Here is a 27,983-nt window from a genome sequence, read left to right as displayed (position 1 = left end):
TTGAGCTTCCTGGCATTTATTTTTATTTATTTTAACAGGCCTATACAATTTATACCCAAAGTACATTATACAGCGCTTTTAAAAAGAGCAACATCAAAGCAGCAAAATAAAAAAACACACCAGGAAATGAACTTTACAAGAAAAAGGGGCAAATATGTTAAACCTCTGTACAGAATGAATTTCTTGAAAGTTAATCTGAAATTAAGGTCCTGTACAAGAAATATACATAAATTCTCCAGCGTGGATACTTAATTTTGTCCTGCATAGGATTCTGTACATTGCCGTTTGGTTATTGTTGTGCATTTAACGTTAGAATGCTGCCTGGGCTCTGTATTCTAGAAATACATTCTCATAGCTAATAGAACAAAGCAAGGAAAGCTAACACTGTTGTTTGAAACCACATAACAGTACTACCGAGTGAAGAATGGAACCATTGGAGGCCAGTTATGGTAACTCTGAATGAAGGCTCTTCAAAGAAATCTATTTATTGAAAGCCGGCAGAGTCTCCTCTTTGAACTCTGAGGCAACCGTGTGATAAACCAAATGACAACAGTCACATTTCAAGGTACTTAACAGTAGCTGTGCCCTAATACATCTTTAGAAGGCAATTGTTTTTCTTCAATGACATTATTGTGACATTCTCCGGGTGTCTGAATGTTCATGCTTAATTTTTTCTTCATCGTCACATTCTAAACGCTTGTCTTTGTAAACCCAAATCTGTGCTGCAGAAGCACAATAATGCAGACACAATCTTCATCCAGCAGCTTCTCTTCTTAATGGCCGCCTGAAGACAGTCGTGCCTTGCTTTAGGGAAGAGGGATCAGATAGCGGTGGGCTGCTTTCGGTTGGAGCGTTCAGTGCCGGCTGTCAGTAGGAGGCGTTGGAGTTTGGTGCCAGGGTTCCTGATGAACTGGCCCGTCTAATATGAGGCAGCAGGTAGGAGTCGCTGCCCAGCTGGTGCACATCAAACCGATCTTCTTTCCTATAGGCTAGACAACGGCGAATGAATCCCTGCAAAGAACAGAAATATGCCAACATTACAAACAACTTTACAAAACTAAACACAAGGTCATCCACAGGTTTCAGATAATACCACATACAGAGGTTTCAGCATCAGTTTTCACACTAAATCATATGAAGGTGATGCTTTAGCCAAAAATGAAAATTCTTCCATTGTTCTTTCATTTAAAAAATGTATGACTTTCTTTCTTCCGCAGAACACAAAAGAAGATATTTTGAAGAAAGTTGATAACCGAACAGCCCTGGACCCAATTCACTTCTATTGTATGGACACAAAGCCAACGCAAGAGAATGAGTGAACAACATTCTTCAAAATATCTTTGTTTAAAGATATTCATTTCTTTTTTTAGGGCAAGTAAATGTTGACAGAATTTTTATTTTTGGGTGAAGTAGTTGAAAGTTTAACAGAAAAAAGATGCACAAATTCTTTATATCAATAAAAAACAACTGTGCCAGTATTAACTAGTTTGACTTGATCTTTCAGTCGTTAACAATGAAAAGCTTAAAAGTGTTCAATGAAAACCACTTCTTGTGTTCTATACTAGAGGCGTTGTCTTCATCCTTAATGCAGATTACAATGTGACTTAATAAGGCTAATAAACATGTCTGTTTGTCAAACCACAGATCTTCAGATCAAAAGATTTTTAAGATAGGAAATACTTTATGGATGTGACCCTGAACTTTTGGACAGTTGTTCATGTTCGTAGTTGATGAACGACATGAACTGTTTTCTTCAAAGCGGTATCATCAAACATCTTTGACAAGTAAAATATATTGTAAAATGACCTTGGCTTCATTGCTGGCAACTGGTTTGGAAGGGAACTGAACCTCTGTAGCTTTTAGGATGGTGTTCTCCTGCAAGATGTCCTGTTGGGACTGGTTATGGCCAAATGGCTGGAGAAACACAAATCACAATCCTGACATCAAATCCAATGACATCAACTATTTTAATTTGACCAGTTTACACATTAACAGCGATCCCTCTGTAGCCATTGAAACTACTACAAAGTGTACGGAATAAACAATAGTACCAGTATATACACTAGGAATGCACCGATAGGATTTTTTGGGCCGATATCCATAGCAATTTGACAAACAATTATCGGCCGATATTGGTCAATTGCATACAGTAATTGATTGCAGAAAAACGATCTAGTATTGTATAGTAATTTCACTGAACATGAATTGGATCCATTTAATATTTTAAGAGAGGTGCAAGTGTAAATGTGCCTAAATGTAAATGTAAGTTAAGATGAAAATACAATAAGACAATATGACATTTATGCATTTGGCAGACGCTTTTATCCTTTACATTAATACTTAGGTATGTGCAATCCCCTGGGATGGAACCCACAACATTAAAAACATTAAACTTGAAACTTGAACAACTTGAACAGACATCCAATTCATTAACCACGATGTAGTGAATTAATAAACTAGGGCCCTTTGAAATCAGTTTTGTTTTTATATTTGATTTCATTTAATTTTTTCACAAATTCCATTTTTCCCGTCTGTATTTTCTGGATTCTGTGTTTTCTTTTATTTGTGACGTACAACTCTGTTAAAATGAACTAGTCTTACATCTTATGTTTTATTCTTTTGCTGTTTTAAGTCTTTTTAGTAGCCGTTTTGTTATGTGGTTAACTGGACTTTTATTTTGACGGCTTGCTGCAATATTTGACAGCAGCTTCTCTCAAATGAAACTGTAAAATGCGCCTGAGATCAACTCTTTTAGAGCGTCGCCGATTCAGGTTTTGTTTGCGTCCACCAGATGCTAAAAACTCCATTACAGTACACAAAACCACACCACTCATTCACACATAGAACAAGCAGATTGCATATTTAAACAGCAGCTGAATGATTATTAGCCCTATTCCTAGCACAATTTGAATTTCAAAAGCTGTTCAGGGCTACTTTCTGGGGTGTTTTCTACTTTACATCTGTGTTTTCCGCTTCACAGAAATCTTAGGGCCATAATAGACCATCCGTATCGGCCTTTTTCATGCAATTGCTGATATGCTGATGGTGTTATATTAATCTAATATCGGCTGATAAATATCGGTGGCACATACATCGGTGCATCCCTAGTACAGTCCTGCTCACCATTATTGGCTCCCTTGGTAAATATGAGCAGAGAAAATACAGCCTTATCCATTGTGATGAATTGGGCTTTGTGTTACTAATATTTATTCTCCTGTGCAACAAGAAATCATAACTGGACAACGTCGTGTTTCAAGTCCTTTGTGTGCCAAGAAAATGTAAATATCATTAGGATTATAGTTGGGAGGTATTTCACTTATAAGAACTTCTGGGGTACCAGAAATTGTGGTCAGGGTGTATTAGAGAAAAGAGGGAAAAACAAATTCTCAATGTGATATTCCCTCTACTTAAAATTGATTTACTTTAACGAAATGTTGGAATTTTGTACATTTTTTGAATAAAAGTTTAAAAGGATAATGGTGAATAATGGTGAGCAGGACTATTTATATACACACAATACAGTTCTTTAAAGCGATAGTTCATTTACTCACGCTCATGTAATTTCATACCTGTATAAATGACTTTGTTTCCAATGAACACAAACAAAGATATATGGAAGAATGTTAGTAATTTTCAGATCCGGGACATCATTGACAACCATAGTAGGAAGAATTAAATGGTAGTCAAAAGTGGACGAGAACTCTTTGCTTTCCAACATTTTTCAAAATATCCCATTATGTGCTCAACAGAACAAAACACATATTTTTCCCCCTACTGTGGTAGTGAATGATGTCCCAGAACTGAAAAATGATAACAATCTTCCAAATATCTTTCTCCGTGTTCATTTGAACAAAGAAATTGAAACCGATTTGAAACAACCTGAGGGTGAGTGAATGATTACAGATTTTTCATTTTTGGATGAACTAACCCTTTAAGATAGTTTTCCGAGTGAAGGTTTTAAACACCTGCAAATGGAGAGTGGAATGCACTTAACAGTGTAGACAGCATGTGCAACTCACTTTTGTTGTGGCTAACAAGTGAACATTAGGGAGTTGCAATCATCTCTGTGGGTGTTGTGTGCACACTGGGGGGTATATTTTTATTGGCAGTGATATAAACTGAACCAGGCTCTCGTTTTACAGACACACTAAATAATGCATTATTAAAGCCCTCAAAGAAACCACACATTAAGAGACACCGAGGACACTCTTTAATCTGGTATGAACATCTGTCTCTGACATCGTGTCTACACCGGATGTGACGCGACAAAAGACAATTAAACACATTAGAATTAAATTTGACCAAACTGGATGCGCATCCGATGTAGACACTGTGTCAGTCTACCTCTCAACCAACCGAGAAATCCCATGAAGGTTTGTGATTAAAAATTAATAATTTCTATATTCTGTGACATACAATGTGACACTGAGATGGATCTTAATTTCCAGAACAAGCACGGCCCCGATCACAGACCTTTCTAGGAATTCCTTCTCACCTTTCTTCCATAGAGGCACTGGAAAAATATGACCCCGACAGACCAAACGTCCACCTTATTGGAGATCTTTGGAGGTTCTTTGCCCACCACAAAACACTCGGGGGGTAGGTACCTTACAGCCACAAGATGATACAATTAATCTACACATGTGACTGGAAATCACTTGATAAAATGTGTGTTTGTATGTCTGTGTTACCAGTAAGTGCCCGCCCCCTGTGATGTCAGGTCCATTCCATCTACTCCATAGTTGTCATCATCCATGATTTTAGAAAGCCCAAAATCTGTGATCTTGATCTCTCCACATGCTGTTCCATCAACCAGTAAAATATTCCCTACGCACAATCACACAGACAGACATCATGACACAAACTCAACATGCTAAAAATGAGTTCTACAAACCATCAGAGTAGAGAGTGTGTGTGTGTGTGTGTTAAGGCCATTGCACATTGAGTCTGGAAATTTCCGCACGTAAAATAATAAATATGACCTCATGTTGTGTCAATCACATTTACACACTGCCTCCAAAATTTACATCCGGACTGGGCTTGATTTTCTGTGTTTTTCGCATCTGTACCAAGCATTTTGAGAGAGGTTCTGAAAATTTTAGAGACATTGTACAAACGAGTGCCAAATAAAAAAAAACGAATGCGAAAATTTCAGACTTTATGTGCAACGACCTTTAGAACGTGTGTATTCACCGGGTTTGAGGTCGTAGTGTATTATGGGGGGCTTGATCTCGTTCAGGTATCGTAAAGCGTTAACGATCTGCATAACGATCGACCGAGCTTCTTTCTCAGACATGAGCTTGTTTTGCTTCAAGTAGAAATCCAAATCGTTTCCTTCACAGTATTCCAAAACTGTACAAAACCTGCGGGGGAAAAAAAACATCACGTCATTCTAACTGTTGGCACGGAAATGTTTTGACGTTTTGTGGGTAAAACTAAAGCGGATGAACTCACGTGTCTGTGTCCAGTGAAAAGTAATCGTAGAGTTTTACTATTCTGGGATGATCCAGCTGTTTATGTATTCGGTATTCCCGACAGGCGTGTCTGTGCAGAAGAGAGATGCAGAGGTTACCATGGGCAACAGAGGTGAGACCCAGGCACCCAGCCTCATGAGAGACGGATGGACTAGATTTCCAGACATTTCTACTTCTGTGCAGAATATCAATCGACACGGAAACACTCTCACGACATACTTGTGATAATTCTCTTTCTTCTCCTCTCTCCAGTTTTTGTTGAGCTGATGAATTTTCACAGCAGCGTACCGTTGCTCGATTAAGTCAAATGCCTGAAGAGCAGAATGGTGAATGAGTCATACACCCGAGGGTCAGCATTCACTCCTCTCTGTTATGAATGTGGTGGATTTAAGATACCTTGTAGACCTCACTGAAGCCTCCTCTGCCCAGCAGGTGTAACAGCAGATAACGTTCATTCAAGGTGGGGTGGTCCTTAAACCTAAAAAACAATCAGATTACATGAAAAAATTACTGAATACTCCAACTAAAACTGAATTTATTTTAATTTTATGAAGTCACTATAGAACAACAATATATATATGTAACGGCTGTTACCTATATAAAACTGAACTAAACAAACAAAAAGGGGTCAAAGGTGATGTCATCATAGTGTCAGTACATACTGTGAACTGTCTTCATTGTTTATTCTCTTCAGCTCTCGAATGTGAAGATTTCGCACCCTTTCCAACCTCTCCAGCTCAGCCTGAATCTCTGCCTCCTCCTACAAACACAGGAACAAAACCAAAACGTTAAAACTTGTTTCACTCTGCAATTCTTAAAGGGATACTTCACCCAAAAAAGTTGTTCCGTATCTGTATGCATTTCTTCGTTCTGATGAACACAGAGGAAGATATTTGGAAGAATGCTTATAACCAAAGAGATTTTGCCCCCCATTGACTCCCATAGTAGGAAAATTACTTTATCATTTGTTGGTTCTGTTGAACACAAATGAAGACATTTCGAAGAATGTTGGCCAGCAAACAGTTCTGGTGAACTTTTGACTCCCTTTGTTTTTTCCTACTAAAAAAAAATCTGTCTGGATAAATGACTATTCCACAAACAAAATAGAAATTGATACAGATTTGGAACAACTCGAAGGCAAGGAAATGATGACAGAATTTTCATGTTTGGGTGAAGTATCCCTTTAATAGAGAGAGAAACGATGGAGAAGAGGCTGCAAAAATATAAAAGTCGAAGTGGTAAAAATATCAGGAGGTATTTCATTAAAAGGGTTTCATGGAACAAAATCATATTACAACTATATGCATATTACAACACTATATGCAAAATGTAAGTATAACTAATATTGGATACATGTTTTACTGCCAAATCAAAACTAGTAGTCCGTTACTAAAACAGGAAGTAGTATCATAGAAACACCCAACTTTTCATTTCAAATAAAATATGAAATCTTCGCTTTCAACTGACCTTTTTGAGATGTCCGAGTCTGAGTTTGAAGATCTCCTCCTGCTCATGATATTCAGCTAATGTTAACCTGCAGGACAGTCACGACAACAAGATAGGGTCAGGACTGCATTCTGAAATCACTTTGTCAACTGGACTTTCTTCCACCGTCAATTTAAAAAACATTATGTTTCATTTTTTTTGTTTTGGTAAGAAATTCACATGCAAGCAGAAAATCTGAAGGGAAGATGGGCTAAAGTTCCTCAAAATGAAGTGCTGGACTGATCAGATGTTACCAGAAAGGTTTAAACACAGTTACTGCTGCACAAGTTCTTTTCTGCCAAATTTATTTTAGTTTACTAAAATTAAATCTTTGAAAACTAATCTGATCGTTGAACTAAAAAAACATTGGCCTAAAAATGATTGGAAAAACGGAAACTAGATGAATAATTGAAGTGTTGCCTCTGAAATATGTTTAAGGCACTAAGATTATAATAATAAAAAACTAAAATAAAAACCGTAAAACAAAATAAATAAAATGAACATAAAAATAAAAGCTAATTTATAATATTAATAAAACTAAAATATAATAACTCTGCATATGCATAATATTATAAAATGGGTTTCTTTTTGTTTATTTTTCGGATTTGTGAAAATCTGATATTCTGGTTTTATTTATACAAGATAATAGAAAACTGTGCACACGTGTTCACAAACTTATTAGCACCACTGTTCATTTCTAATACGGCTAGTTAAAGAATTTTCATTAACAGACAGAAAGTTTTCATCGCATTCTGTCATGTGGATGCCAGCTTTACCTATAAAGACAAAAAATCATAACAGATGTGGTACCTTTACCGGTAAATTAATCTGGAAATTGTACAGCAAATTAATGTGATTTATGTATGGATATAGCTCATGTCTTGGAACAGTTCCACAAACAGCCAATAAAGGCCCGTGAAACAGTGCTGCAGGTACTCACAGCTGAGGAAGGCTGGGCTTGACAAACGGGTCGTTCTCAGAGCCGTTCACAGCTTTAGTCTTGCGTTGTTTTGGCTCAGAGTTTGTGCTGGGAGACTGTGAGCTACTGGCTGATGAAGGTTTTCTCTTGGCTAACAGTTTACGCTGCCTCTCGATTTCTTCACGCTGTTGAATGATCCATTCCTGCTGTCTATATACACACACAACAACAACAACATCAGTTTATATGTGCGAGAAACCAACTTAAAGAGTCCGTTCACCCACAAAATAAAAGCCCTGTCATCATTCACTCATTCTCACGCCTATCAAACTCATGTGACTTTACGCCGTAGAAAACACGTCTAAGGTTGAGGGTGAATGAGGATGTACAATAACATTAAAAACTCTAGTCCAGTCAACTTGTGCATCATATTAAAGCACTATATTCCCACAATAAATCAATTAAAAACATCCACACGAGACAGTATCAGATGCACACTGTGTTTCAGTTAGTGTCTTACTTGACAAGGTTCTGGAAGGCGTAGCCGTCTGTCCACTGTTCTGTAAATGAGGCTCCATGTCTCACAGTGGTGAAGTGACCCAAACGTAGTCGATCCTGCATGCTCTTCTCTCGACACGCTTGCTTCTCCTGCGTGCTCTGGACAAACAAACACATACCTTCACAAACAGCTTCATACTCTTTTAAAAGAGGTAAAAGATGAAATGCCTGTGGGTTAGTGTTTAAACGACACGCAATCGTTTTGAACAATGAGGTAAAACCCAAGTACGAGATCACATGTACAGGCACAGATTTCTTCACCTTCTCAATCAGCAGTTTCTTGCTCATGGTGATGCACTTGTTTAAACGCTCTTTGTACTTTTCTAGAAGCTTCTGTTGTTCGTCGATCTGTCTTCTAAGATCACAGTTTGCCTGCAGAGAAGAGGAGAAATTACTTTGGTAAAACCATTTGTGAAAAGCCAAGAAAAAGTCCCTGACATGTAAACAGTAACAGTGATCGGCTCTGGGTGTGGCACATGATTATAATAATATTGGCCAGGTAACGTTTGTTATGGTTTACTACGAATAAACGGCAACAGACTAAACAGAATTAAAGGCCAAACTATTTTTATAACATATCGTCAGTATTCCTCGACATCTTTTACTTTGATCTTACCCTCAAAAGGTCGTCTATCCTGCCCTCCTTCTTCTCCAGGTCCAGGTTCTTATTGCTCTCTATAGTGGCCAGTTTTACCAGTGTCATCTCGGTCTGGAGGAAACAAACCAGTATTCAAATACAAATGGGACAAAACTGGTAAAGCAAAGGTGGAATTTATATTTTTGTTCATAGTTCACACAAAAACAAAGAAAAACACAGCAGATAAACGTTCTTGCACTCAAGTAGAGAAACAAAACAAAGTTCTTAACTTATGTGAAAGCACAGTACATAGTTGAGCAGTAGTATGTGTAATATACTGTCACTGAATGTTTACTTTAAAGGTGTAGCAGTTTTAAAGTCACTGCTGTGTACCGATTCATTACACTGAACAGTGTGTAGCAATCTTGCCTTATTTCTCATCAAACCACTTTTCAGTGCAAATATCTTTCCTGTTTGTTGCCAGTGCTGTTTACAGATGCATTTGTGATCACTTCAGTAACAGTCTGGACTAGTGTGTTCTCGCTCATGGGTTCTCACCTGAACACTCTTGACTGCCATCTGTTTACAGGACATCACAGAGTCTCCAAAACACAGACTGGTGGGTGATGAGCTGCTTTGCCGCGTCTGAAACCAACGGTTAAAGAAAAACAACGTCATCAAAACAAAGTGTGAAGAAAAGGGAGACACAGAGGCGTGTGTGTGTCGTACACTGGATCCTGGTGTAGAATGGGAATGTGAGTTCTGGGGTGAACGGATGACAGGTGGTACACCTCTTACTGGACTGGACCCGTTACCACCCTGAAACTATACACACAGAACATGAATCATTAGGAATAATGAGACCGAACAAACCTGACAGAAGCTTATTTTCTTTATGTGACGGTTAACCCAGTGATACCTTGTATTTTATTCGTTAAAATTATGATATACAATATACACTAGAGATGCACCGAAGAACATTTCTCCACTGATACCTGATTATTTAAAGTGATATTTGCCGAAATCGATCCTTAACATTAATTCATAATTTATTTCTTGAATGTTATTAATTCATATAATGACTAATAATATTGAACATTAACTTACTTGGTCATTTAAAGCGGCAGTTCACCCACAAATGAAAATTCTGTCATCATTTACTCAACCTCTTGTTATTTCAAACCTGTACGACTTTCTTTCTTCTGCAGAACACAAAGAAGATATTTTGAAGAAAGTTGATGACCGGACACCCATTCACTTCCATTGTATGGACACAATGGGGGTCAGTTTACAACATTTTTCGAAATATCTTTTTTTGTGTTCTGCGGAGGAAAGAAAGTCATACAGATTCTACATGACACGAGGATTAAACGATGACAGATTTGCCATTTTTGGGTGAACTATAACATTTTCTATATACAGAGCACAAATTAATTGCATATTTTTTTTTAATGACAAGATATATCGACCGTAATCATTGGCTGTTTGAAAACTATCATACATGTGAAAAATTACTTTTGTCATCAGACACCGATTATTTGCCGATAAATCAGTCCATCTCTAATATAAACAGCACATTTTTATTTTTATATAGCCTGGATGGCAATATTACTTGTTTATTAAAGTCATTGATTTAAAAAAAATCATATATACATCATATATTTTCCCAGTGAATTTCAAGGGCTAATTATATTGTATTTGCATATTTCTCCTAAATAGGTGTTGAACCAAACTAAAGGTTTACGAAAACACAGATTTAAAGACAAGATAAAGGAGATGTATGCGGACAGTTTGTTCATTATGTTTTAAAAAAAAATGGGGGGGTCAGTTTTACCCTAACCATCATTTGTAGTGCCATTTTTATTTTCATAAATTTTAATACCACCGTCCACGTCAATGTGTAGGAGCAGCATACACTGACAGATACTCACGTCAAAATAATCACTAATTTTGGGTCCCCGAACGATAGTTTTCCCTGCAATAAAAGAGAAAATAAAAATATACAAAATGGTTAGATCATAAGATAAACTAAAGAACAATCCAGAAAGTGAAAGAGAGGGAGAGAATGGAAGAGAAGAGTATTTACCCTGACTGCTTTCTGATTGGTTGTCCGCTTTCCTCTTCCTGCTCCGTGATGATTCAGAGTGCTTCTTTTCGGGAGTCTACAAGAGAGAGATTACGAAAGGTTTATGAATTTATTCACGTCTTATTCTGCGCTCCGTGCAATGATGCTGGTCTCAGCAAGCAGCGAGCAGCAGATTTAAATTCATAGTCTTCGTACCATCTTTCAATATCAGACCGGAGTAAGACGATACACATTGTGTCCTCAACACTATTTAATGACTCTTCAGTGTAAATGACCGGCCTAATGTCACTGTGAGTGGATAATCTGGGGCCATAATCACGCTCTATTCTCTCTCTCGCTCTCACTAGGGAAAGGATGCAGAAATATCCTGCTCGCTTGCGCTCAGACAAAGAGAGCTGTGCTGCCAAGGGCATCTTTGCATTCTGATCAGACAGAACTTCTCCCGCTCACTTGCTTGGTTTGAAACCTCCACGTCTGCCAGCAAACTACAGATTTTCAATACAGTATAGAGTGTGTGAGATCAATGGTGTCCTACATACCAGCATCAGAACTTGCATGCGTGTTCTGATAACGTGTTCATTAACATGCAAATTTCTTTAAAACTTTGAAACACAATGTCAGGAAATAGATCGCTGGTCCAACCGCATCTCATATACAGTCTCTTCATATTCATTTCTTATATGTAAAGATTCGTGGGAAGCCACAAATGATAAAGTCTCATTTGGGCTCGACCAGTGTGTTTCTGGAAGCACATCACGTCTCTTATAATAGAGGACAGATGATGTGCCCGACCCGAGAGCCTCAGACATTATCATTATGTCTTATTTCATGACATGAGAGGCACAGAAAAAGAGACAGACAGAGACGGAGACAGACAGACAGACTTACTGAATACGCGGGAGAGCTTCCTCTTTTCCCATCTGATCCCTGCAACAGAGAGAGATGGACGAGAAAGGAAAAGGAAAAAGAAGAGAAGATGCTTTTAGATGCGAGTTGGCCAGGAGCCGAGGCGGCTGGTGTTTATAATTAGCCCTCGGTGACAATGACAGAATGACACAGCGGTCCAAACGTGTCGGCACGGGCTGATATTGATGCTTTGCGTGCTCCGATCTGGCACTATTGGGTCGCGATGACCAAGAGCTCAGAAAAAGCAACCCAAATGAAAGAGAACATCTACCACCGATGTGATGTAATTACTCGCAGCTAAAACTCTAGCTGCTACAAAAGAAAATATTCCAATGCAGAGATAAATAAATAAGCCACACAGACATCTGAATTTGCTGTTAGCATTTACTAAATGAAAAAAAAAGTTTCATATTCTCAGGGCTGTACGTTAACTTTTTTTGCACACAGCACCGGTGCTACAGAGGTTTCAATTATGTTGCACAAGTATACGTCTGTTATCATCTTTAAAAAGCACAAGTGCAGGTCATCACATAGATAGACAGGTAACTGAAAAAGTACATAAATTAGGGCCATATAACTTTTAATTTTCCCCAATTCGTTGTTTATTTTTCCGAGTACTGTATTTTCAATGCTTAAGTATATGACTTTATTTTGACGGGTTGCCGCAAAGGGGTGTTTGACGGAAGCTTCCTCGTTGTGAAACGCGGACGCTGAAAGCTCCACAAGCGCAACCATGCCACTCTTTCCCTCATAAACACACAAAACAAGCAGATTACAAATACATGTGGCCCTAGATCTCACATATGTCGAGCAAACTTCGGGCATTCGGTCATCATTCAGGCCAGGGATAGAAAATGACAGGCAGCAGCCTCTAATTCGCCATTTAACACCCGGATACACAGAGATAAAACAACGCAAGTATTGATAATAGTATTGTATGTCATGAAGCATATCGATACTTTGGTATCGACCGAATTATGTGCCGGTCCAAAAACAACCGGTTCTCGGTACCCATCCCTAGTCAAATTCCAGTGTACTATAATATTTACTATGGTAAGGTTAAAATTTATGAAGTATACTATAGTGTTTACTAGCGATGCATAAAAACAGCTCAGCCACGGTTCAATACGGACCTCTGTTTATGGCCCATGGATTTTGGTTCGGTTCTGATGGTTTCGTTACATTAATGTATTTTACTGAAATTCTCTTTATTTTTACTCTACTTATTTTATAATCTTTAAGCAAAAGACAACTTGTACAAATGACTGGTGTATTTAATAAATGTAAAGACTTACACTGGCAGCTCACAGCCGTTTTTGGTTTACTGTTCATAAACGCCAGTAAGTTTCTTGAAGAGGTTTTGTGCATCAGTGTAAAAGAAAATAACATAATGCAAAACTTGCGATTGCTGTAATCGAAGTAAACATGTGCTCAATGGGAAAGGCCAAAGATAATATATTAACAAGGTGCATCACTGCCATTGCAATAAATTAGAAGAAATGCAATGCTAAATAGCTGATTGGAGGCGCTCTTGCTAAGACGTTAATAGCTGTCCAAAAGGCCACAGAGTGGCATGACTTTCGTTAAACAGACTTTGGCATGGAGCTATAAGAGACCCCCGTGCCGAATATTTTTTTTTAAGGCAAACCGGAAAACCGCAATTCACTTGGACGTATTTAACCGTAGAGGTCGTACCAAAAGGTTAAATATTATATTGAGTATTGTGGCATCCCTAGTCTTTACTACAGTTCATACATTTACAAAGTTAGTTATTTTATCACCTGGTTCAAATTAAGCAGACTTTATTTTGGCAGATCCTCGCGAATTCTGCTTTCATCATTCCCTCCATGTTTTCCCACATCGTGCAGATCATACGACTCTAGATCAATGGACTCGATGCAGCCGGAGAACAAGTTTTAATTGCAAAAACTAAACAAAAACAAAAATAAATAGTAGTGCGGCATTAATTAACCTCACACATGAACAAGAACAAACGCACTTCACACAAACAAGCGGCACTGTCAAATGCACCTGCCAAACTGTATCGCACTCATGCTACACTATTACATTTATTCTCAGCACTTATTTAACCGTTTTTATTAGCATTTACCTTTTTTTTTTCGCAGCATGTGCGACATATGCACATATACAGCCCTGCGTATTCCCAATCTGCTATTCCTAAACATGTAGTATATTCGACATATAGATTCAAATCTACAACAGATATGCAGATGGTAATGCATCCAGTGAGTCCCATGCTTAAGGCTGCAGGTTTGTTGGGCTATGATTAATGTGCCGGGGATTATGGGCAATGTAGTTAATGCAGCCTGAGGAGCTGTTATAGAGGTTTTGCTGAGAGTCTGTTGTAATGGGAGTGTGTGAGTGTGTACGTTCTGATGCAGTGCAAGTATGTGTGTGACAGATGCGTGCATGTGTCTGAGGCATCTAGGAGTCTGACATGTGCCATAATAAGCAGCTCACAGCCACATGAAAGGAGTTTATTTGCAACCACCTCCTTCACTTCCTCTAAGTCGCTCCTTTGGCTTTCTCCTCCCGTGGTCTGATTTATGGCACAGCAGGTGTGTTGTGCAGGGGGAGGGGAGGACAATGTTCTTTACTATGACTCTTAACGAATGTGTGCACGTGCCCGTTGATGGTTTTACTATCGGGGATCACAACAGATGCCAACCCAGCTTGAGTCTGCTACTAAACCTGAACACACACACGGGTGACACAGCATCCTCTGTGAGGCAGACCCACAGCCTCCAGCACACGCGCACAATCACAGCTTCATTACAGAGAACATTTCCCATCGGCCTGAGTCACACTGACACTCCAGCATCGATTTCTTTATAACGCTTAGATTCAAAGGAAGCACAGCAGAATGTCGAAGCCCTCCGCTGAACTACGAACAGAGTTATTAACAGCTGGCATTAGGACTGAACCGTGAGCAGTTAGAAAGGTCACAGTCCATTACACATCTCAGTTTGGAGCTAATACTTCAGTCCATCTGCAGCAAGTCTTTATTTTATAATTAACCCTGCAGCCGCTTATTTAAACTTGGTTTTAATGTTTTAAGCTACAGAAGCTCAGTGTAGAAGCAGCAAAGCCAAAACTGTACGCATACAATGCAAACGAATGAACCAGAGATAAAATATCTATGTGGAAATGAGTCTAAACAGCGAGCATACATTTTGTGTGGGAGCAATCTGAATTTGCATCTTCTATTTGGTGAGAAAGTGCAAACTTACAGCGAGACAGAGAAATTGATTCTGCTAAAAAGAGGCTTTCCTTCTTTCATGTGTATTGTTTATTGGACTCTTTGTTTTTAAGCGGAGCCATTACATTCATTATACTTGTCCTTTAAGTCCCAGTAAAAAAACATTACAATGCATGTTTATTCATGAAATATTGCAGCGTTTATTGTAAATAGTTTATCAATGTGGATCATTGTCTTTTTAAAATTAGCGTAACATCATTATTTTCATAAAATCCTTATAAAATCTGAAAATGCATCTTCTTAAAAGACATATGTGAGAGGGCTTCTGTGTCACTCTGCTGCCAGTTCCATTTAAAAATGTTACGGCTGTTTTATACATCCTATCAAAATCGCAGAGAAAGATGAAAGCCCTGTCCACTGTTTTTCGCATTCAAAATTATATATATATTTAAATGATAAATAAAAATAAATCAAAAGGGTTAAAACGGTGACAATATGCTGCTGAGTTTGCTTCAGTTTGTGATGACAGAGCGCATTCTGAATGTGTTCTTTATATTGCAAAATCGCAATGTTCTGTTTTAGTGCCAGTGTGTAGACGATTAGCTAAAAGTAGGATAGTTAACTTTGCAATATTTAATGACATTTCGTAATCATATCTGTTTGACCATAAATCATCACAAAGTTTTTATATTGTTTCTACCGTAACAGCTCAAGCATTGGGCCTTAAAATAATTATTCGCAATATAATTATTATATGTTCTTTTAATGAAATATATGGACGCATCAGGTCAGCAAGAACGTTTTCAATTAGCGCTTGAGGAGCGGCATCTGCCAAATGAGGTGCCGGATCGGATTTCGGAGGTGCGGCCGCAATTTAAGACAATTAACCATGATGTGAACTGTTCATACCATAACATCTCTAGTGTGATCTTTGTTATTTGAAAAAATAAAAATACTTCCATTAATACGACTTCAGATTTTAAATGACTTAATTTCAGTGGCTAGTCAAGTTATCTCCACTGCTGATAATCTTAAACAGTCAAATAAACCGCACCACTAACCTGCCTGATTAATATACTCCTCTAAACTTATAGTGATGCAACATGATGTAAGAAACAGAAACAAACAACCGTGATGTGTATCATACTATCAGGAACTTGCTAATCCAGCTCTTTGTTTTACTTTGAACGTTCTATCTGAAGATGTTACATTATAGCATTGAAATGCAAGGTACCTCGATCAAGTCTTCAATTATAAAGTCTGTAATAACACAACAAGACCTCTTCTATGGTAAAGGCTGATTTAATGTTTCCAATTACGTCCGATTCTAATGAAAGTGCTTTAGAAAAGAGAACTGAGCGTTAACTCACCTCGACTCTTTATCACTGGAGGAGCCCAGACTGCCAAAACTGTGATTGGAGCATTCGTTGTTTGTCAAGGTCTGCACAGAAGACAGACATAACATTGCTTACACATTCATTTACATGAATCAATGCAAATGAGTAAAGACAGAAAAATACAAGCAATAATTAAGGCACCAGGTGCTAAATATGAATGAATTATTTGACAACTTAAAGGCCGTTTGTATAATCACAAAAACCTCACATCGCCGATGACCACTGACTTCATCAGAATGTCAAATCTGACTCGGAATGTAAAAGCAAATGTGTAAATTGCTGTTCAAGACTAAACTTACAATTAGGGCTGTCACGATAAACCTCAAAAAATATCACACGATTTATGCACAGCTTTTAAAATGCGGCTTCATCCGAAAGCCAGAGGGCACTCTTGTGTGGAATACTCCAAATAAACACTGCAGAACAAGACCATAACACGTCGAGAATCTAGGGCCGTGTCAGAAATCGCCCACTATACCCTCATTCATTATTCCTTACATTAGTTCACTAATATAGTCCACTTTAAGGAGCAGGTGAAAACGAGTGAGTAAATTCGGACACTCTGTGCACTGGAAATGCTTCGAGCACCATTTTTTGTCAAGACGTGGGTATTCATTTAGCGCGAGCATCACGATAGACGGCTTCCAGCTAGCTGTGAATGTACATCGGTTGTACACCCGTTATTATGACGCATCATTGGATTGGATGCATACACTCAATAATGTCCGCTATGAGTTCTATGAATTCGAACACCAATAAAAAAGGATGTCCCCTCAAATAGTGCACTATATTAGGGTACAGGGGGCTATTTCGGACACAGCCTAGGAAATGCCTATGGACATCTTTTTATCACTGTTACTTAAGCCTAATCGGGTATTTTTATGATAATAAAGAATTTATAATGATCATGTTTGACGGGTGTTACTTTTTCAAATGCACATCATAAGTGACTCAAATTCGCACTGCTTTTAGATCGAGCAGCATTTCCTATTGATCCTAGAGCCGTACAGACAAGCTATGCATTAAAAAAATATCGGCAAATTGCGTATCGCAGCCAGCTAGATTTCAACAGGATTTAGTGGTGTCGCGATAATTTATCGTGCAGCCCTACTTACAATGTTAAATTCTTGGGTAAATGGTGCTTTGAATGTTATGGGGTTTTGCTCTTAAAACTTTAGTGCTCCACTGACTGTACACCTGCCCCATAGACTTCTGCTAAAGACACGTTTTTTGTTTTAACAAACTAAAACACACTGAAATTCTTTTCTGCTGCTCCAACTATGTATGTCTTTAAAAAGCTGGTGTACGTTTGATAATAAACTTGGCCACCAACTTTGGTTCCTCCACTGGCGCTGCCGGTGCTGCCCACTGTGTTGCCACTGACTCCACCCAGAAATCTGGCCTCCAGCAACTCCTGCCGGCGCGGATCCAAACTGTGCAGCTCCTCCATAGCACCTGAGCAATAAAACAAAGAGTCCTCAATATGTGCGGTGCCGCCACCCAATGTCGAATACACACAATACATTTATATATTGTGTTAATATACAGAGCTCACTTCGAACAGGAAAAGATAAAGATCATGATGTCATTTTATCGGTCTCCTGGGTCATGTGCTCTCACAAGCACACATACACCATCCCCAGAGCTAATATATATCTACTGCACAGATCACAAACAGGTCAAGGTTGAGTATGGCTTTAAGCACATCACGTAATCTTGCATCACCATAAGCACACTGGGATTTCATTTGTAAAACCTTATGCCATCCTGTAATGCAAGAAACACAGCAAATTTTTTCACATTTTTAACCTTCATTAGTTTCTCTTTTCAAAGTAAATGGACAATATTTCCACCTCTTTAAACAAAACAAACCTTTCACACATCTGCACATACATGCATTCAGTCCGTTCACCTATAGATACGAGAGTGCACACAGACGTCATGTTGTTGTCATTGACCATCATATATCATTTACATTTTTTCGCAGTTTAATAGACAGTTTAAATGCAGGTGTTATTGTTGGAACACAATTAAGTATCTGATGCAGTAACACACATTTATGAGCAGCACACCTTAGGAAAAGAACAACCGTTTTCTGTATTCTTGTGGTCGATAATGCCTTCTGCGTTCTGTTTATTCATTGCAAACTCTATATTATTCACTGGTCACATGTGCAGGGCGTTTTCCTGCCAAGTGCCAACAGACCGAGATATGCTGGGATAGTTTCCAGCATCCCTGCAACCTTATTTACACAGGATAACCCATAAAGAAAAAGGATCGTTTTATGTATGTCTTACACACATCACATCATTAAAGCCACTCGCCTCTGTGTGCATGCTCTGGTAATATTGGGTCTCATTCATAAGACAAGAGCAAAATGATTTTTTGTGTACATCGTTCGTTGTTTTGGCATACATTTTTCGTATTTTCAAAATGTTAGTTGGTTTGAAAGAAACGTAAACCTGCTCCAGACCACCTGTAAATAGAGCATAAAACCGCACGTAACATTCTGTATTCTTTTAGACGAACTGATGACACAGCAGGTCGTTTTCAGAAAAGCACCAGGTATTATTATTCTAGCTGGCTTAAAACGCTTTGGTGGACACGGTTGAATTGATCAAATTTTTGGTAAACATCTAACGTATTAGTATCTTATGCATTTATGCAATATATGTAGCCAAGGCAGATAATGAAGTCCAGAGGATTCCAGCATTTCTAGATATGCAATTTGTGTAGCTGTATTTTATAGGCGGGGATAATGCTAATTGTGAATGATCGTGCATGCGCCCCTTGTTTACGAATGACTGGAATTCATTAACATACACACATTTTACTACGAACTCTGACGTATACGAAGTATTTGTGAATCTGGAGGAAAGTTTTCAGGAAGGTCTGTTTTACACGCAAATTACCCGGAATTTACTCATATATTTACGAATGTTTTATGAACGAGGCCCACTGTGTGTAAAATCAAAACATTTTAAAACTGAATGGTAGGGCTGTCGCCATTATGAAATCTAGCAGATGATAAATTGTTTACTAAATAATTGCCATTATGGTGATTAATTGTCTGTTTTACAGCTTTGTCGATATATAATGACAATAAATGTTTTCAATGAAGGAAATATATACTTTAGAAATGTGAACTTTTTGTAAATAACTAATAATATTAACTGTTGAGTGATCTTAATAGAGAAGACTGAGTCTTGAGCGATACAACTAGACATGAGGGTCTGGAAACAAAACAAAACATATCAACAACAACAACCACAACAACAACAAAAAATACAAAGCTAACACAATTCAGATAATGGCGAAATGTCATTTGAATGTATCAGTGAGTGCAGATCAACGACAAAGAACGTAAAATGGAGCAGATACTGCAAATCACACTTGTTTTCACAATTGCGGTTATCTAAAATAATTGCGATGACGTCAAATAATTGTGATGAGAGATGACAATTATTTAATAATTGTGACAGCCCTACTGAATGGTTAACATGCAGTGAGTATGACTACGGTGCAATACTGCAGTACACCCAAACACAAGCATATTAAAACTGACATTTGAACAGAAATACCACTGTTCACATGATTACAGCCCCTCAGCACACCTGCCTCATCTCTCTACAACCTCCCTGACTCTCCTCCGCTTCAGACTGCCTTTTCTCTCCCTCCTTCACATTCATGTTCCATCATCATCATCTCTATCAGGCCCTAAAGCATGAGGCTGTGAGGGTCCTCTCTCTCTGGGTGTTGTCGACCAGGCGGTCTCCTCCAGATTCACCCTGCTGTCATTAGCTCTCTGTAATGAGCGGCCATTACGGCTCTACACATGTCACTGCTACACCAGCAGAGCGCTGCCCTAATAATAGAAGAGAATACAGCACGAGGAGTCTTTCCAAAAACATGTTAAAATAACAATATAATAATTAACTTTTTAAAAAAGTGGGTTCATGTTTTGTCGAGAGTAGGGCTATCCTCATGTCAAAAGTCGTTGAAATTGACGTTTTGTGGCTTTTAAGGAGTTAGTCTTAACATAATAAGCCAGCGTCCTCTAAAACAAAGACAACATTCTAATTTGATATATATACATAGGATGAACAGGTCTAGCCTGAAGTTCAGTTAGGATGCCACAATTCTCAACACATTATTGAACCGTTCGGTACGACCTCCACTGTTCAATACGTGTAAGTGAATTCCGTTTTCCAGGTTTTGCATTTAAATGATTTCCGTGTGCTTTATTGCACTCTGAACGGTCTCTGTCCGTGTTTGTCTGTTTTTATGTGTGCATAGATAGATAAACGCATCCCCACGAGTAATATCTTATAGCAAGTGGTGGTCGGGCGCTGAAGCGAGACTGCCTGCAACACGAGAAGCAATGTGCTGTTGAGTATAATGCTGACGAACAGATGCGGGCTGGCTTTATTGTTTGCCCGTTGTACTTAAGTGGTAATGTCTGATTTGGCACATCAAGAATGTTTTCATAGATTACATACGAAAGCAGCAGGTTTGCGTTGCTCTCACCCAGCACCTGCAGAAAGAGCGTCTACACCACCATGTCAAAGTCTGTTTAACGGAAGTCATGCCACTCGGTGGCCTTTCAGACAGCTATTTATGTCATAGAAAGAGGACCTCCAAGCATTTCTTCCAACTTATTGCAATTGTACAGGCGCACCTTGTTAATATATTATCTTTGGACTTTTCCATTGAGCACTAGTGTTTGCACTGTTACACGCACCGCACATTTCCTTCCATTACAGCAATCGCAAGTTTTGCATTACGTAGGGCTGGGCGATATACCGGTTCATACCGAATATCTGTGTTTACTTTTGTTATGGTATGAATTTTTAATATACCGCATTACCGGTGTATGTCGCTTAAACAACGTGCGGAACGCGGCACAGCACTACACTGTTTCAGTGGAGTCCCTTTTCACTGTTGCACTGTGACCGGCCAGTCACACAGACAACGTACTATGCCGAGGCACTAAATTATCTTCTTTCCCGTCGCAATGGTAGCGCGCACCTTGCGGCTGAACAGCTGCAGATGTATAGCAATTGGAAGTTATGTTATATTAAATAAACTCACAAACAAACATTTTCAAAAAACGAATGTCTGCCTCTCATATCTGCTCAATATCAGCATATAATATGATGTGTTTTTAGTTGGAACTTTTTAATCTATATGCTAGAATGAGAAATAAGGGTCAGTAAGGAGGTTTGACAGCATGATCCGATCGCTTTCCTCTCACATATCTAATTTAAGCCATTGTTCTAGAATTAAAAAATATGATTTCAAGAAATCATGAATCCATTGTGACTATGTAAAACACAACAGACATCAAATGCATGTTATAATGGTACAAATATTATCATCTTGTTTTAAACTATTAATTTCTAGGTGGATGCTACTAACTCATGAAGTTGGGAGCACCAGAGCTTCTAAGGAAAAAAGTTAATTTTGAGCCCTGGTCTCTATTTATTTGCTTAAATTTTATGTGTAAAAGTTTGCCTGCTATTCACTTGTTAAAGAATTCAAAACTTCGTAGTTATGATAGGGGATACTGTTACCATGACAGTATAAAAAGGCATTTTAAGTCCATAAACAGCACCACGTTTCCTCTCTCAATCAGTAGAAAATGTGGAAAAAAATACCGCCATGTACCGGGAAACCGGTACAAATCTGGAAAGCATTGTTATATAAGCATTACGTTACTTGAAATACTCTGATGTGCAAAACCTCTTCAAGAAACTTATTTTACTGGCATGTTGATGAACAGTTAACCAAAACGTGTTGTGAGCTGCCGGTGTAAATCTTTACATTTATTCAACACACAAGGAAATTTTACAAGTTGATTTTTGCCTGAAGTTAACAAAATAAGTAAAATAGTTTTTTCTTCTTAACTTTTTAGTGTTCCTGTCAAATAAGCATAGAACAATGAAAATACACTTTAATGTGCCAGGCCATCCAACCGAACCGAAACCCATGGGTGAAAAACCGAGGTTCATATTGAACCGTGGGTCAGCTGTACTGTTGCATCACTATTTAAAATATATTTTACGTGTAGAAAAACCCATGAAATGTTATGACGCGAATATGAAGAACAGGACGTCCCACTTCACTTCTTGTCAATCAAAATAATCTTCACAAATAAAATCTTCCTGAATGTGGAAAAGTGGAAGCATATCGATGAAGAACAGGATGTCCCACATGAAGAATGTCCATCAAGATAGTCTTAAAAAAAAAAATCTGAATGTGGAACAGTGGAAGCCTAAATACAATTGCCAGCGATAGAGCTAACCTTAGGCTAAAAGACCATGGTCGCTCAACATCAATGACACCACCAACAGTTTTCTAAGACACATGTTCCCCGATAAGGAACCATTTGGTGGAATTTCACAAATTCAATTCTGGGGGGCATTAGGCATTACTGTATTGAAAAAAACATGGAAGTATCTTGAGCGTGTGTTAACCACAGACCTTATTTCTGGCATCACCAAAACCCATTCAAAAAACCCACCTGACTTTATAGGTGCTAAAATTCTAACGGTCATGATGAAACCAATACTGTAGAATCATGTGAATGTTATGAAGAAAAATGACACAGCAAAGCAATGAATGCTTAATGCATTCTGGCGTATTCACTATGGGCCACTGTACATGCATATAGTTCCAAGAAACTCTGATGTTTCAGAATGCACCTATTCTTGCACAATCAGACATTGGACTAAAAGCATGACCAACATTACTGCATATTCAGGTCAAGCCTGAAGAATCTGATTGGCTTATACTGTCTATAATCGAAAACTGTCTGTATGTATTTTTATTTTAGGTTAAATCTTGTCATCTATGTTTGCAATTTGCATCAGGCAGTCTAAAGGTAAGTGACCATGTACAGGACATAAAGCTCCAAAAGAATACCATATTTTACCTGTCAAATCGAGCGATGACCTACCTCCCATAAAATCTCAGACAGCTCTGTTACAACCGGCACACGTCCAAAAACACATAGTGTACTGTACGAAATATGTTATATTGATTACATTTTAAATATTATACTGTACATCACTGGCTCGGTTGGAAGTACATCATCACCACATATAAAAATACCCCATTTCTACACAGCAGAGGTTTATTATGCTTTTTCAGTGTTCACTGTTTAAACACATACAATTGTGGTAAATGTTTTTATTGTGCCTTTGATAACTGTTGAGGGAAAAGAGAATCCTATTCACTTAGTCATTATATTAAATCAGAGCAGTCACAGACAGCGTTGTGCTCAGTTACATCGTATACAGTATATGAAGCACTATTTAATCAGTGTCACTTACTAAGAGAGAGAAAACAAATAGAGAGAGAGAGAGAGAGAGAGAGAGAGAGAGAATAGCACATTAACACATGAATCTCTCAACTGCCTGTTAAATTGAAAAGATGAAGAGTATTTTCATTCTTGCATGTCACATCACTTACGTCACATTCAGAATGTCTGGATGATGACACTAGTTAACAACTCCAAGTGACTTGTTTGAAGGAAAGTAAACTTTCCAAGCAAAACATTTGAGAAAGATTATTTCAATAATTTATGTTGTAGTAAAAAGGAAACATTTGGGCAGTTATATATTTCCTAGGGTAGTAGCAATACACATTTCAGGATTCGGTACATATTTTGAATCAGAGTTCACTAGGGCTGCCCTCAACAAGTGATTTCTTTAGTTGACTAGTAGTTGTTCATTTCGACCACTAGACGACTATTCACACGTTTATGATATTAATTCAAATATTTCAATATACACAAGGACATCAGATGGTGGTTTAAACTTCATGTATGAAAATTTTATTTTATGTAACATTGCTAACATCGTTCTAAATTACAGAGCTATTCAAAACCCTTATAATGAGCCTTTAAAATATAAACGAAGTGCTCATATAAATTTTAGGCAAACAAACCAAAACAGCTAACTTTAAAAAATAAAAAGGTCAACGGTAGCCTATAGTGCGAGTTATTTTCTTCAAAAACAAAATTCACTTGTAGCAATATTTTAAAAGTAGATTATAAAGTAAATAGTTTGATATATCTCGATATTTTGAACAAAATATTGGTCCGAGTGACTCCGCCCACTGACAATTTACCCACTGGTGTATTTCGACATCTTGGTTGCCAGTTGGCGACAATAACTGCATATTGCAGCTATCAAACGATATGGGTCAGAGCAGAAAAGATTACTGTATTATTTTACAACCTCATCCCGATCGTTTAGTGTTAGTATATAATATAATCGACGCATCCCGTCGATTGGCTCGTGGGCGGGCTCTTTCTTTCGCCTTGCCGTACTTTTCCGAGAGAATGGCCAGTAAAAGGAATAGGATCCCTTTGACGACACAAGGATCCAGAATTATATAAAAAAAAAAACTTTCCTATGTCATACGTACAACTCGTCTTTTAACAAGTTGACCATGTTAAGCATGAGAAGCCAGCACGTTTAACAGTGTAAAGAATTCAGAATGCATGACATAGCATGACGTCTCAACCGACTTCAATCATCGCATATTACAATCGATTTTCAACATGCTCATGGCGATTCGTTTTATCTCTAGTATCCAGTGCCCAAACACACTGCCGAAACGCACGGAAATTAGCACAAATTGACCTCTGTAATTGAGGCTTTTGGCGATTATTTAATTGTTTCACCTGTTATTATAATCCTGATTAGTTTTTCCATTAATTGTGCAGAGCAGACCTAGTCAGGGTTTAAAAAAGACGTTCCAGGGTTCCCACTTGTCATTTTTAACATGGTGGCGGCACCCATAATCATGACCCAAAATGAGCTAACAAAGTAGTGTCTGGCTGCAGTCCATTGACTAGAATTATTCTCTCTCTCTCTCTCTCAAGGACCAAGAGCCAATATGGATGCTCAGTGCATTCTCACTGACACAAAATGGCAGTGCAAAGATCAGTGGTGTTATCAGGCCAGTGCATAAACATGTCTGCAGTGCAAATGTATCATTGGAGTGTATAATCTAGGCCAAAAGGAAAAGGTGAGGCTATTTCGAGCAGCCTCAGATTCAATGGACAAGCTTCAAAAGTGCCAATTAATTCATTTATAGGTACTTCAAAACAACATATCTGTTGGTTCTAGGTACAACAAACAGATGCTTGCAAAAAAGCATCACCAAGGCTTCATTAATTACACTTTGACATCTTAGAAAACAACTCGGCCACACAAGCGCACTGCAAAGGAGTGATACTCAATCCTTGCCTCTTTGTCCTTTCACTCGCTCTCTGTGGTGAAGAGACATCATTTCCTTGACATTCTGCATGGGTCTCCTGCTCTCTCAGGCCCCTGAAAAGGCAGGAGGTTGAACCCTTACAAAGCAGGGATGTCATTTTAGCTCTGCTCCTCACAGGCACCATGTCCACCTGTTTCTGACACATACTTGCGCTGTCAATCAAAAACCCTTCTTTGGGTCTTATGAATCCAGTTTCGCAGATACATCTCACAACTGAAACTCCTGTATTACTCACTGCCGTATAAAATAAGTGTTCCACAACTGTGATGTGAAACAACAATCATTTTGCAAAACAGTCGGGGAGAGCAAAACCTTTAATGACAAGCAGAAATTAACTCCAATGATCGACTGGCCATGTTCTCCAATACTTGCAGGGCTGCTCTTTAGAGATGGTTACGAGCATGTATTCCTTCTTTAAAACAGGTCCTGAGAGGTTAAACATCTCCCTGGAGGAACATAGACTATGCAATATGCGTTGAAAGAAGAACAGCACATCCATGCAGTCTCTTTAGGTTTGCTGACACACAGACACATTAGTGTTAGGGATATAATGCCCGATGACAGGATGAACTGTCAAATGTATTGACTGATGCAAGTTGACAACTGGACAAGTCCAAATATATGCTAAAATTCACTTCACCATGCCAGACGTACAGAATTAAGACACAGAAATGGCTAACAGCTTGCCAAGTAAATGTATCGCACATCACAAAAGTATAACACATATCAGTATGACACTGTGAGAGTGATACATCACATAAACATAGTTATATTTACAGACTACACTTAAATATATGTTTAATATATGGGTTAACAGGGAAAGTTAATTAAACTCGGCTATAAACAACAAAACAAGTGCATTTGCACATGGGACTATTAGCGCACTGTTTATCACAAGACATCTTTAATTACATAAACCAGAGTCTTCAAGACTCACTCCTCTTCACCAAACCCTTAAAATTAAATCCCTAAATCAACATATTTCGACATAAGCATAAAATGCAATAATCACATCGGCAAATATAACTGACAAACACATAAACTGTCACTTGGTAATTTCTTTTTGGACTTCAGAGGGCATATACACAACAGATACACTGAAGTACAGTTTAAGTTTAGCAAGCTAATCAGCAAAGAGGCTAACAGGCTATACATATACAACTGCACTTCATGATATTAGCATGCTACTGTACAAGCTATCTATGCTAGTCAAGTCTGTGGTCATTACATGCTAGCGCTATGGGAGGCTAGCTAGCCAAGACGCTAACATGCTAGTCAGCCGCCACGGCTAGCACAACCGACCAATTAAGGCAGACAAGCTAAGAAGCTAATGCGTTAGCATGCTAAAAAAGCTATACCGATCGAAGCCTGCTAAGCTCATACTGTAAATGGTAACTCAAATTGTAAGCTGATTTTAAGGCACTTATCAACACCTTATACCAACACCCGTCCAATATACAAACCGCCACACTTACGCGAATAAAATAAGCACACTTTACCTTCTTTAGCTGGTGCGAGTGGTGCGCCGTGCGTGAGTGAAAGCGGCGCCGGGGACGCGCTCGGGAGCCGCTGCTGCTGCTGTTGGAGCCAAGATGGCGCCCCTTCCAAACTTCCACTGTTACTTTGCGCACTCATCCAGCCTCTTTGGAGAACCGTGGTCCAAAAACATCAATCAGCTGTCCACGCAAACGACATCAGACGAAATGTGGGTGGTTAAATGAATGATGATGTTGTTTTTTCATCAGGTGGAGGAGGGGCTGTCAACACTTGGGACAGACACACAAACCTTCATCGCCCTCTGCAGTGCGTCTCGAGTCGCCTGCTGCTACTACTTCTGAAGGAAAATATGAAATGATGGACACGAAACTCCTGGGGATATTATCGCGATACTTGCCACTCATTTTAATGTCCTATAGGGGCTTCTCAAAATTATAATACCTAAACATAATTTCCAGCACACATGGATGTTGGTCTGAACAGTGACAGACGGACATAAATACAGCATTGTGAGATAAATACTCCACAAGCACATGTTTGTGTTTTAAACAATGTATTTACTTGTATTTCAAG

The 27,983-nt window shown here is 38.5% G+C and overlaps 1 protein-coding gene across 1 annotated transcript; it reads right to left on the bottom strand.

Annotated features, from left to right (window-relative positions):
* On the bottom strand, window positions 1–20,311 carry tlk1a (tousled-like kinase 1a). Its single transcript, XM_056755058.1, has 24 exons — window positions 20,237–20,311; window positions 18,516–18,534; window positions 17,956–18,077; window positions 16,596–16,666; window positions 13,787–13,805; window positions 11,988–12,026; window positions 11,100–11,175; window positions 10,945–10,988; window positions 9,743–9,838; window positions 9,572–9,658; window positions 9,053–9,145; window positions 8,698–8,808; window positions 8,399–8,535; window positions 7,900–8,088; window positions 6,942–7,008; window positions 6,137–6,234; window positions 5,871–5,952; window positions 5,694–5,785; window positions 5,455–5,544; window positions 5,194–5,363; window positions 4,692–4,827; window positions 4,496–4,607; window positions 1,807–1,914; window positions 1–1,011 (listed from the first exon to the last, which is right to left on the bottom strand). Exons 1-24 carry the CDS (start codon window positions 20,309–20,311, stop codon window positions 868–870), a joined length of 2,277 nt encoding a protein of 758 aa, XP_056611036.1. The 3' UTR covers window positions 1–867.
* Window positions 20,312–27,983: the final 7,672 nt, after the last annotated feature.

Source organism: Triplophysa dalaica, chromosome 8 (genome assembly GCF_015846415.1).
Source record: "Triplophysa dalaica isolate WHDGS20190420 chromosome 8, ASM1584641v1, whole genome shotgun sequence".
In the NCBI taxonomy this organism is placed as follows: Eukaryota; Metazoa; Chordata; class Actinopteri; order Cypriniformes; family Nemacheilidae; genus Triplophysa; species Triplophysa dalaica.
This window is presented reverse-complemented; position numbering and strand designations above follow the sequence as displayed.